The sequence below is a fragment of the Euprymna scolopes genome, chromosome 23 (assembly GCF_053919585.1).
Source record: "Euprymna scolopes isolate OS-2025 chromosome 23, ASM5391958v1, whole genome shotgun sequence".
Lineage (NCBI taxonomy): Eukaryota > Metazoa > Mollusca > Cephalopoda > Sepiida > Sepiolidae > Euprymna > Euprymna scolopes.
In genome coordinates, this window is record NC_136504.1 from 71973516 (window position 1) to 71986019 (window position 12504).

Below are 12504 nucleotides of genomic sequence, written 5' to 3' on the forward strand. Positions count from 1 at the left end.
ATCAAAAACAAGCAGTAAAGGATTATTGGATTGCTTCTATCATTGTTACTTAAAGTGTGCATCAAAAACTTCTTTTAACAGTCTGTCAGTTATGTGTATAAAGTTTGATGTAAGGAAGTGAAAGCTTGCCTGTAATGATTGAGGACATGCATTGCATGGAGAGAATGATAGGATGGAGGTGTAATGTGAGTCTTAAAGATAAACTTAAATATGATGACCTTAGAGGAAAATTAAATCTGGACCATATAAGATGTGTGTGTGTGCGTGCGTGCAGAATAGGATACTTTGATGTTATGGCCACATTAAAGAAAAATGGATGAGGGTTCTTTTGTTAGTAAACATAGAACATTTCAGATAACAGGGTCAGTTCACAGGGGAAGGTTAAGAGAAACATGTGAAGTGATGAGGGTGTATTTCAAAGAAAGAGGGACATTTAAAGATTTGTTAGAGTTTATAAGTTAATTTTTACAGATTTTCAAACACATGCCAACATGTGAAATAGACATTAAACCAAATATGATGATCTGTTGTGTATGAACATTGTTGAGTTTAGTTGTTACAATATTTTAAGCTTTTATATGTAATATTGAAATAAGACATTTACCTATGTTGTTATATGCTTTAATGGTTATTTTATTTAGTTTGGGTAATTTATTTATCGAATATATAAAAAGTTATGTTTCCATATTTTCAAACTCTCTCCTCTGAAACTAAAAGTCACAAAGTGGCGCTAGGGGCCTCAAATGATTGGATTTTTTATGGACAGTTCTTTTGAGTCTTTAACCAGTTAAAATAGTTTTTAAGGGGTCAAAATGGGTCAAAATTGAATAAGTGTATTATCTTAATGAATTTTAGTGAAAAGTGGATGAATTTTTACATGTTCGATTATGAGACAAATAGTCAAATGTCCAGTGTCAGTTGATTTTAGGAAGTGGTTGAAAGAAAAAGGAAAAACAGAAATTGATATTTAGTGTTCCTTGATATCTGGTTGATATATTAAAGAATGCTATGACAACTGCTGACTATGATGACTTTTCAGGAATATTGCACATGCATGATCATTTAAGTGTTCTGTAAGAGTTCAAGAACAGGAATATATAGGCATAGATTGAATCATACATGACCTGCACGAAGCGTCAGAATCACACTCCTCTTGACAACTGTAAAAGGAACGTAAGGTGTTTTGAAATGATGTTCACAGACATTGTGCAAATGCTGTCATATAAAGGAAGCACACCATAAATAATACTAGACAGCTTCATTTTCCACTAAATAGCAACACCATGCACTAAATGTGGCAAGAGGTTTATATAACTTTTTCCTTCAATACAGAGATTCCTAGTATTATATTGTCTGACACATGAAACATAGAAATTATTCTGTGAATTGATTTCAATCAAGCAGGAAGTACACTGCATCACACCCTCAAGAATGCTTACTCATGTTATGTGAGAACCAGTCATATACTCAAGGAATGCAATGCTCTACAGTGCAATAGGAGGCTCTTCACATATCATCTAAGGCAGACACCTAAACATGGGTATTCTATAAATAAACAGAGACATTACCGGGGATACCCTCAAGGCCTATGGAATGCAGGTAAATGCCTTATTAAGATAAGTACACAATAGTGATAGTGTAAAGTAATGAGGCTGACCACGAATGTGACAATTATCTAAATCATTCGCATTTCAATGAACCATATGTTAAGTCCAAAGTAGAAAAATGGGCTTAGTTCCCATGAGTTTTGGCAAATAACAAATAAGGCCCGAAATAGATGCATGTCCTCTATTCCGACCATCAACAATGAACCTGAGGTGATTTTTTCAGCATCTGACAAAGCCAAGCTTATTGCCAAGAACTTTGCAGCAAAGTCAAAGTGATCAGGGTCTCCTACCTCCTGAATTTTCTCCCCAAAACTGAAAATAATCTGAGTAATATCCACATATCTGTTCATGATGTTGCAACGCTCATCAAGAACCTTTATGCCAGCAAAACAACTGGTCCTGACAATATTCAAGTTATAGCACTCAAAGCTACAACCGGAACTAGCATTCTTGTGAAGCTGCTCAATCAATGTATAAAGGAGAAATGCTCCCCAACACCTTGGAAAATCTCATTAGTTTTCCTAACATTTAAAAATACTGGAGATTGGTCTTCTGCATCTCATTACAAACCAATTAGTTTTCTGTGTGTAAGTTGCTTGACTCCATGTTAGAGAAATTGTCAACCACCTCAGTGAAAACAGCCTACTCAGTAACAAACAACGTGGTTTCTGTCTAGTGAGATCTACAGCTGATGTGCTGACTGTAATTTTACATAGGATCAGTGAATCTATCGACAGGGGTTTCCTCTCAAGCAATAGTGCTGGACATATCAAAGGCGTTTGATAGAGTTTGGCATAAAGTTCTACTTCACATAATCTCCAGCTATGAAATATCTGGAAATATCTTTTCAATGATCAAATCTTTTCTCTCCAATAGGTTTATGCAAGTAGTCATCAATGGGCAAAAGTCTAAAGCTCAAAGTATCAATGCTGGCGTGCCTCAGGGATCCATTCTGAGCCCAACTTTCTTCCTTATTTTTATCAATAATCTCCCAAATCACATTCTAAGTTCATTCGTCGACATATATGAAGATAATAATATGATCTATCGCAATCCTTCAAAGGCCAACAATGACCAAGATCTCTGAGTCTCTCTTCGCAGACCTTGAGAATGTGGTGCAATGTGGTTAATTTTAATGCATCCAAAACCAAGCTTTTATCTTTTCACCATAAATACTCTGATCGCCACTTGACCTCAATTGATATGAATGGCTCTCGTCTAAAAGAGACTCCCTGTTCCAGCAAACTTCTGGGTGTGATCTATACTCCTCACATGAAATAGACTTACATCTCCCACAAAAGTGATGTTGAGAACCTGTCTCTGCTCTATCATTATTTTCATAACAAGTGCTCAACTGAGCTTCAATCTGTGGTTCCCCCACCCTGCGAAACTTTTACAAAAACACTTGCCTAGCTACAGCATCCATCAACAGTTTCCTCCATTCTCTATTTGTGCCTAAATCTAAACACAGATTCCATAAATAATGCTTCTTTTCTAGAATTCCCCATCTGTGGAACTCTGTTCTGCCTGCCTGCTTTCCAACTGATTGCAATATGGTTGTCTTCAAGTTCAATGTAAACAAGTTTTTGTTGAGCTGCCCCCTTAAATAATCTATTTCCACCACTATGTTATCTCAGTGTCTGCCGTACTCTTATCAACCCTTATTCTTGAATCGATTGATAAGTGGTGACTCCCATGTTAAAAAACCCAAAAAACTTCAGGCTAACAATAAAATTTTGTTACATTGGACAAAGTCTACAATAGCACATAATTCTCATTTACTTTGAATTGGGATGTTTGACATGAAGTCGAAACAGGATGACACCGAAATCGGGAACTGTGCATCAAGCCCATAACTGGTCCACCTGCATTATGATACTCTACCACCCAGAGCAGATAACAGGATATAAACTGGAGTGAGCCATCAGAAGCAGACATAATCCATTAAAAGAGGACAGTCATCCAGGCAGATCAACATTCTCAACAGACATGGACTTTTTAAAAATGCTCTATCAAAAAACAGATGACATTTTATTTGAAAAATCACCTAGCAAAGATACTGACATTTCATGAAATCAGATCACTCAAGACAATCAAATCGCAGAAAGCTTTTTGCTATGGAAAAAAGGGTTCTTGGGAGATTAAATATGCAAAAAAGGGAGAAAGACGAAGCAGTCAAGAACAACAAGCAAGAATCCAGCAGCATGTGGGGAAAAAGCAAACGTCCCTGCCAATCCCACAATGGACACTAACAGGAAGAAAAGAAAATAATCGCTTCTCACGAAGGCATTTGTTTGTGAGAATGATATCATTTGGTGCTGGTTATAAGAATTTGCAAGAACGCTTTGTATATGCATGAAAACTATTTATTAACGATAGAAAAAATGATAATTTTACAAGAAATGATATTATTTTTAAGGTCAGTCTGCCATCTTGCTTTGTTGTTGATCTTTGCCTGAGGAGATAATCTACATTTTTTTTAGAGTTATTTCCCTTTGTTTTTTCTTATGCCTCCTTTGAAATATCATACTTGTAGGATGTTTGATGTGGATTTACTTGTGGTGTTGAAGTTGGTTTGCACTTTTTGGTTGAACTTTCTTATGGGACTTTGTTTACTTAAACACTTTAAGAAAATGATTGTCATTTGATTGTCTCTTCAGAAGGTATGAGTGACGAAGCTGATTTGCATATCTGATCCAAATAGCTGATTATACATTCACATTAGCGATTACATTACCAGAACAATGTAACCTTGTGTCCATTTTTCTTTATTATTGCGGTAGTCTTTTGCCAATATAGGTTGTCAAAGTAGGAATTGATGTGACCTTACTCCATGATGGCAATTGAACGGGCTTTTCAGCATTCTATTTCTCTTGTGAAGATTATTTGATAATGGACAAATAACATCTGTTGGCAAATATATTTTTCTGTTTGTCCGTACTTCAGCAGGGGATTTTCCATTTAGGCAACTTGTATTTGGGTTTGCTCTGCAGCAACATAGAAATATCTCCATGATCTCTTATACAGTTCCTTCCCCCTTTTAACTTCACGAGTGCTCTCTTAAATGTGTTGACAAAACATTCAGCTTGTTTGCTTGATTGTGGATGAAAGGGTGGAGGTCTGAGGTGCTGAATACGATTTTGTTTACAGATGTTGGAAAATTCTGCTAAGATATCAAGGATGCCCAACTTGCTGAAAATTTCTTTACAGTTTCCTTTGAGTTAGTATGGTTTATCACTTACTGTAAGCATCAACCAATATTAGCTAATGTTGTCCGTTTATTGGTCCTGAAAAATTAACATGTAGTCATAAACAAGGAATTTCTTTTTAATTTTAAAGGTGACGGTTTTATGTATAAAACTGTTACCTTTAAAATGAAAATAAATATTTCTGATTTTCAAATAATTTATCAAGATTCTCAGAATTTGATTGGGGTGAGGGATGATTTTCAAAAACAGGAATCAAGCACTAATCCCTAGATTTTAATATACACTCACCTTTTAAAATTCAAAAATTTCTGATTTTCATGAAAATGTAACCACCATTTAATCAATATTACCAAAAATTTCAGTTTTATTGAAATTTTTTAAAGAGGTTTTAGAGACATAACATGAACATATTTGAAAATTTTATACTTTCAATTTCCCATTTGAACAACAATTTATTGATTCTCAAAATTCCAATTTATTAAAATTTTAAGAGATTTGGACTGTGTGTGGGGGGGGGAGGGGAGCTTAACACTTAATTTAACTCTTCTCCCCCCTTTAACATTCAAATTTTTTTAAATTTCTGCCAACAATAATTTACAAAAATGGCTTTAGTAAAATGATAAATATTCAATTGTTTAAATTAAAAAAATTTTTTCTAAATTTGCAGTAATATTTGAATTTAAAGTTAAAAAGTTAACACAAAAAATGCCCAGAAATTCCTTGGTTATGACTACATGTTAATAACTGTAACTCATTACTCTTTAAAATACTTAAAAAAAACTAAAATTTTATTAATTGGTAACTAATGCTTTTGCTCCAAATTTAATACATGTCAAAAATATTTGAATATTCAAATGGGGTGAGGGGTCCTTTCATGTTCTAATAACCATTTGAAATACTCAGAAATCTTGAAAATATTTAATGTTTCCAGGATGTGTTTGATTAGAAACATACGATCCTTGAACAGTTAGCATTAAACGCGTACTAACAATCAAAACTCTGAAGACAGGAAATCCTACAAACAGGTTTATTGAAGGTAGATACGGTAAAAAACTGAAAGAAACAAAAAAGCATTGTTCAGAATACAAAGAGAAAAAAGTCCAGAAAGGAAAAGTTATAAAAGGGCTGAATGAGGAGTCATATGTTTAAGGAAATCAACATCACAGCTAGAAATAAGGAGGCCGGACACGTGAATAAAGAAAATAAACAAAGTTTGAAGTTAAAATGAAATAATATAAAATAATAACATTAAGTGTTTTTAAGAAGGGGATAAATAATGTTTCTTTCTGGAGATGGCTTAATACGATGAAGGATAATAGAAGATAAAAATATGATCCCTGTGGGGCTAGAAAGGCAGCTAAAATTAGGGAACAAAACGCCGGTCAACCTGTCAAGTCAGGGGAAACTCTATAAGAAAAATGTCCGGCCAAGAGAGATAACTGTTTAAGAGACAAAACTAAGAGACATAATATTCCTCGCCTGTCGTCTTAGATGTCCTAAGTTTTCTAGTTCTCGGTACAAAGAAGGACAGTCTCGGTAATGGGTCGTAGGAAGAGCTTGACTTCCACTTTCCTCAGTAGGTTGTCTTCACTGGGGAACACGCGTGTGATCACTCGTTTCTTGCAGCCTGGTTGTCTTTGAGCAACACCATGTTCCCTGGTTGAAAGTTGTGTTTATCTGATCTCCTCTTTGTGCGTGTTTGGATCGAAGACAAGTATTCTCTTCTCCATCTGTTCCAGAAAGTTTCAGATGTTGGATGAATTTCCATTGACTTTTGGGGATATCTTTGGGTCCATAATTGTGTTCGTGTGTGAAGGATATGCTCACTTTCTGAGTGAGGAGGGTAGCAGGTGTAAGTATGCCGGGTTCATCTGGGTCTGTTGATACCGGGACAAGAGACCAAGCATTGATTATGGAGGTGACCTCTGCCAAGAAGTTGGTAAGTATCTCATGGGTCAACCTCTGTTTATACTGCAGGAACATAGCGTCCAATATCTTTTTGGTCATGGCAATCATTCTTTCCCAAGTTTCTCCCATATGAGGGGCATGGGAAGGGTTGAATGACCAGGTACAGTCTTGCTTTGTTAAATACTTAGTGATAGAGTTCGTACCTGTATTGGATTCAATGCACAACTTCTTGCAGGCGCCCACAAAATTGATCCCACGATCGGAACGTATATGTTTAGCCTGGCCGCGAATGGCAAAGAAATGCTTGGGTGCGTTAATAAAACTGGAGGTGTTCATTGATTCAATTACTTCGATGTGGATACCTTTGGTGCTCATGTACGTGAACATTACCGCTCACCACTTGGCAAGACCGCCTCTTGTTCGACATAAGGAGATGAGCCAAGGACCAAATATGTCTGGGCCAATGTTGGTGAAAGGAGGACTGGTGATGAGGTAGTCGGTAGGGAGGTCAGCTATTTTTTGTGTCTATGTGGGACTACGGAGTTGTTGACTGGTGACGCAATGATAGATGTATCGGCTCACACACCTCTTCCCACCGACTATCCAAAATCCTGAGGCACGGACAGTTCCTTTGGTGAATAGGCATCCCTAATGCCTGGTTTGTAGTGGTAGTGGTAGTGGCCCACAAGCAATGACCCAATGTGGTGTTTGCTGGGGATCATAATTGGATATTTTTCTTCGGTTTCAATCTCAGTAAGCCATCACTGTCTATGAATGGGTTGAGGCCCTTGAGTGGACTGCCTTTTGGGGAGCCTTTCTCTATTTCGCTATTTGCAAGAGTTCTTTGGTATAGGTTTCTTCTTTTATGATTTAAATGATGACGTTTTTCGCATGTGTGAGTTCTTCGACATAATCCGTGCATTTGGACAGTGGTGCCATCCTCTACAATCACTGTTAGCAGTGACTCGGGCTTTGCAAAAGGTGTGGGCGATGTGTATGAGATTGGCTAGGACCCTGGTTATTGACGACCAAGTAGAAAATCTCTCGAAGCATAGGGATCCCAGCCCCATGTTTGCAGAAGATATGGTTAGGGTGAGCAATTGTGGACGGATCTCTGTGTCTGTGCCAGGGTTAATTAAATCATAGTTGACTTTTTCTGGGTTGTTCTCCCATCCAGATAGAGGAAAATCGGGCCCATTAAGCCAAGTGGTTCTCTGGAGGTGAGATGCAGGTATGGAGCGGGTGCCGAGATCAGCTGGATTCTGATCAGTGTGTATGTATCTCCACTGATTAGGGTGAGAGGATCTACGTATACGTAACACACGATTGCTAACATACACGTAAAAATGCCTGGTTTCATTGTGAATGTAACCTAGGACTACCTTGCTGTCCGTGTAAAAGGTGGTGGATTGGAGCTGCAGGTCTATCTCTGACAAAATTAGCTCACTCTGTTTGATTGCCAGGAGGGCGGCACAGAGTTCTAGTCTGGGAACTGAATGTTCGGGTTGTGGGACAAGTTTAACCTTTCCCATGACAAAGCCAACTTAGTAACTTCTGTCATTGTCGGTGACCTTGAGGTAGGCCACTATGATGATAGCCTTGGTTGTTGCATCGGAAAAGATGTGCAACTCTTTACATACTGCTTTTGAGGGTGGTCTGGTTGTGAAGACTCTGGGGATTTGGATTTCATTTAATGCCTCCAATGAGTCTCTCCATGAAGCCCAGGTTCTGTGCATTTCTTGAGGAAGATGGGAGTCCCAGTCGCTGTTTTCATTGGTCAGCTCTCTCAAGTTATAAAAGGGCTGAATGGGGAGTCGTATGTTTAAGGAAATCAACATCACAGCTAGAAATAAGGAGGCTGGACACGTGAATAAAGAAAATAAACAAAGTTTGAAGTTAAAATGAAATAATATAAAAAGATAACATTAAGGTATTAAAAAGTGTCTTTAAGAAGGGGATAAATAATGTTTCTTACTGGAGATGGCTTAAAACGGTGAAGGATAATAGAAGATAAAAAAACGATCCATGTGGGGCTAGAAAGGTAGCTAAAATTAGGGAACAAAACGCCGGTCAAACTGCTGGTGTCAAGTCAGGGGAAACTCTATAAGAAAAATGTCCGGGCAAGGGAGATAACTGTTTAAGGGACAAAACTAAGAGATACATTAATTGGTATTAAATATCTATAGTTTATAACCACGCAAATGCGAAATATGTGAATTTTAAAGGTGTGGGAGTGTGTTAACATTTTATAGATTACGGTCCCTCGTCTCTCTTTTGTGTATTCCAGAAGTTTTTGAACTTGGCATTTGGAGAAACTTACTTAATTTTGTCTAATCAAATTTTATGCAAATCCAAGATATTTTAATGTTCAAAATTTATGTAACTATATTTGGTTGTGACTGTATTAAAAATGGAATTTTCCACATAAAGTTAATGCAAGCATAAAAGTGGAAAATTTCATTAGAAGTTAAAATTAGAATTAGAGATATGTGTCAGGATATGATACCATGAATAGGAAGTTCAAAGTTACACTGACTAAAGAAAATAGAAAAAAATCTTTCCATTTGGCTGAGGGGATATCTTTTCTGAAGCTCTATCTTCCATTACTCAGGGTGAAGAGAAACTACAGTGCTGTAAAATTAAATAAAACAATACCATATCATGATGGCATAAGGCAAGAGTTTTTTTTTATTGCTACCCTATTACAAACTAAAGAAAGAGAAAGAGAGAAAAACTTCTGTAGCTATAACTTCAGTATAACTGATAATGACTGTCAGAAGAAGAGAAAGACGTTAAAACTGATTGAGCTGATGACCTACAAGTTTATGTGACAAGACACCATTCCAAATATAAGTCATTATTTAATTACAATGAAATGGCTATTAATATAAACATTCTATTTTGTATCAAAATCGTGATTTTCTTGAAGACAATACTTAACAGTTAGTTTTTTTTATGGCCATATTGCATTAAAAAATGTTCAGTAAAAAGATGATTGCATGAAGTGTTCCTAGTTTAGGACAAGAAAATTAAAGAAATAAAAAAATAAATAATTCGTCTTTGCAAGCCAACAACCGCCGGGTTTGAGATCACCACTGACACCAGCCTTCTTCTGTCTGCCTCTCACCAACCTAACCTGTCAACTCCTTTTATACATGTCTCCCGCGTGATTTCACATGCTTTTGGGTGACTTCCACCAGAGCACACTTTTTAAAACTATGGGCGCCATCTTGATTTCTCTCTCTCTCTCTCTTTCGCCCAACCTCGCCCGACACACATGCAGTAAGACCTGTTCATTTGATCTGTTTTCACTCACTTCCAAGACAACCCCTGCAATACTGCTTGCATCACACCACACGACTCCATCCAGTGTTCGTGGCATGTTCTACGTTCCCCGAACTGGGTCTTGCTTTTCCACTTCTTTCAGGACCTCTTCAATCAAGGCGGTCGTTCTTCCTCCCACTCTATCATCCCATCCTCTACCTTCGGCATGTCTCTTGATGTAGCCGCATGCTGGTCTCAATCAGCCTGCCGCATATCGAAAAAAGCTCTTGCTTGTTGAGCTCTTCTTTCATTTGGAGGATCTCGTTTTCCCTTCGAAATTCCAGGCCATTTGATGCATTTCGTTTCAACTTTAGTCCCAAAGCAGCTCCCCCATCCAATTCTTTCAGTACCTTGGCAACCAACCCAAACTTCTTTAAGTGAACTATGACCTCCCTACAGTCACAAGAGTTTCATTCACAAGGATGTTGTTGATATATGAGATCACGGTGCCATCTCCCTTCCCCATTTTTTCTATGGCATCACCCCCAGTATGTGTTGGTTCAATTCTCGGAAATCTAGTACTGGTCTGACCTTTCCTTTTGTTGGTTGCAGAATGGCCATTAATGGCAAAATGCCCGATTCAACATCATTTGTCCATGGCCTGGTGCTACCAGATCAGGCTGTCTTTTGGCTTCCTGAGACGAAATGCACCTACATTGATGTTTTTTTGTTTTCTGACCTTTTTTGTAAAACTTAATTTTGTTCTGCAAAACCAAAAACAAAAACAACAGCCCCCCTCCCTTCCCCCCCTTTTTTTATCTCCCCCCCCCCCTCCCAGACCCTGTTGGTGGAGTATCAGAATACACCGACTGCCCCCCTGCAGAGAGTAAAAGTCCCTCAATGGGGCCACCTGTTGGCCGTAGGTGGCGACCCGTAATGCCTTAGAACGGGATCCTGGTGGCTGAGCAACTCACGACCTTGGAACCAAATGGCCGTGATTTAGCAACACTCCACTTTGGCCCTTACTTCGGCTAGACGGGCGGTCGGGCAGGCTCGACCCGACCAACCGGCTAGTCATGACAGTCCCTAATAATAGTAAACCCCCATAAAGAGAAACACAAACACATACTCATATAAAAAAAAAAAAAACACACACACATACTATCATTAGAAGGCGATGGCAAGGGCCAATCAGATGGTGGAAACTGATGCTATTGACAACTACCTCTTTCTACACCTTGCTGGGTCCAAGGAAATGAAAAAAAATCGTCATAAGCAGCTATACTCACTGTTTGAGTATATCATCATTGTATCCCTGAGATGCTTGGGCGAATGGGTTTCCCCCCAACCATCTCCCAATTTAGGGCTCCGAGGAGGGTGGGGAGCAAGGATGATGAAAAAACAAAAAATATTCTATGGCTTCCAAAAAAATTAAAAGGCCCCATCCAGAAAGCGATGAAGATGAAAACACACACTTTCCGGAGTATATAATCTTGGAATCGCAAGATAACACACAAATAACAAAAATGTCCCCATTCAAAATCGAAAGAATTATCAACAAAAATCTGAACACAAAACAAATAAAAAAATAAAAAAATGGAACTTTACTTATACAAGTAACTACTAAAAGTAGTGCCGAAGAAATTTTAACATGGACAAAGTTCCATGATATAAACATCAATGCCTACCCTCACAAAACCCTTAACACCTCAAAGGGAGTCATCAGATGTCCAGAACTAAACACCTGCTCTCTAGATGAAATAAAAACAAACCTAAAAAATCAAAAAGTTATAGATACTAAAAGAATTACAATAAAAAGAAACGGACAAACAATTAATACCAACACATACATATTAACTTTTAATACTCCTACTCCACCAACTGAACTCAAGATTGGATATATTAACATTAAAGTAGAAACATATATCCCCAGACCACTTCGCTGCCTAAACTGCCAAAAATTTGGCCACTTCAAAGAATACTGCACCAGGAAAGCAGTATGTCCAAAGTGTAGCAGTAACGAACACCAGGAAACAGAATGCCAAGGAAATATAAAATGCCCAAACTGTGGAGAGAACCATCCAGCATACTCATCGCTCTGCCAAAACTGGATCAAAGAAAAAAAAATAAATGAACTCAAATATACCAAAAACATAAGTTTTCCTGAAGCCAGGAAAATTATTGAAACGACCACCACAACAGAACCAACTAGATCATACACAGGTGCAACCAAAAATCAATTAAAAACAATAGAAAACACTGAACTAAAGGAAATCTCTACCCTCATAAAATCACTTTGTGAACTAGTTGAGACATTGAGGGCCACCTTACGGCAACTGCCGTCAACTCCAGCTGTACATGGAAATAACTATCAAACAATTGAGAGTAAAATCTCACCAGATCCAAAAAACCAAACACAATCCTCTAACAAAAAACCCACACAAACCGAAAACATCCCAAAATCAAAAGAACACTCGCCTAGTACCCTCCGCAAAGGAACCAGAAAAGAAGAAAAC

The 12504-nt window shown here is 37.8% G+C and overlaps 3 protein-coding genes across 3 annotated transcripts; all 3 read right to left on the bottom strand.

Annotated features, from left to right (window-relative positions):
• Positions 1-6403: 6403 nt before the first annotated feature.
• Positions 6404-7111, bottom strand: LOC145245629 (uncharacterized). Its single transcript, XM_080107195.1, has one exon. The coding sequence runs from the start codon at positions 7109-7111 to the stop codon at positions 6404-6406; it is 708 nt and encodes a 235-aa protein (XP_079963321.1).
• A 476-nt stretch (positions 7112-7587) lies between these two features.
• On the bottom strand, positions 7588-8256 carry LOC145245630 (uncharacterized). The gene has a single exon (XM_080107196.1). The coding sequence runs from the start codon at positions 8254-8256 to the stop codon at positions 7588-7590; it is 669 nt and encodes a 222-aa protein (XP_079963322.1).
• A 12-nt stretch (positions 8257-8268) lies between these two features.
• LOC145245631 (uncharacterized) lies at positions 8269-10106 on the bottom strand. Its single transcript, XM_080107197.1, has 2 exons — positions 10041-10106; positions 8269-8526 (listed from the first exon to the last, which is right to left on the bottom strand). The coding sequence occupies exons 1-2, from the start codon at positions 10104-10106 to the stop codon at positions 8269-8271; spliced, it is 324 nt and encodes a 107-aa protein (XP_079963323.1).
• Positions 10107-12504: the final 2398 nt, after the last annotated feature.

What these genes read in the sequence shown, in the direction of transcription:
- LOC145245629 (XM_080107195.1), bottom strand. Translation starts at nt 7,111, where the DNA reads ATGTTCACGTACATGAGCACCAAAGGTATCCACATCGAAGTAATTGAA.
- LOC145245630 (XM_080107196.1), bottom strand. Translation starts at nt 8,256, where the DNA reads ATGGGAAAGGTTAAACTTGTCCCACAACCCGAACATTCAGTTCCCAGA.
- LOC145245631 (XM_080107197.1), bottom strand. Translation starts at nt 10,106, where the DNA reads ATGCCACGAACACTGGATGGAGTCGTGTGGTGTGATGCAAGCAGTATT. An exon ending in TTGCAGGGGTTGTCTTGGAA is followed by an intron (nt 8,527 to 10,040) that starts GTGAGTGAAAAC and finishes CTCCCCATTCAG; the next exon opens with CCCTTTTATAACTTGAGAGA.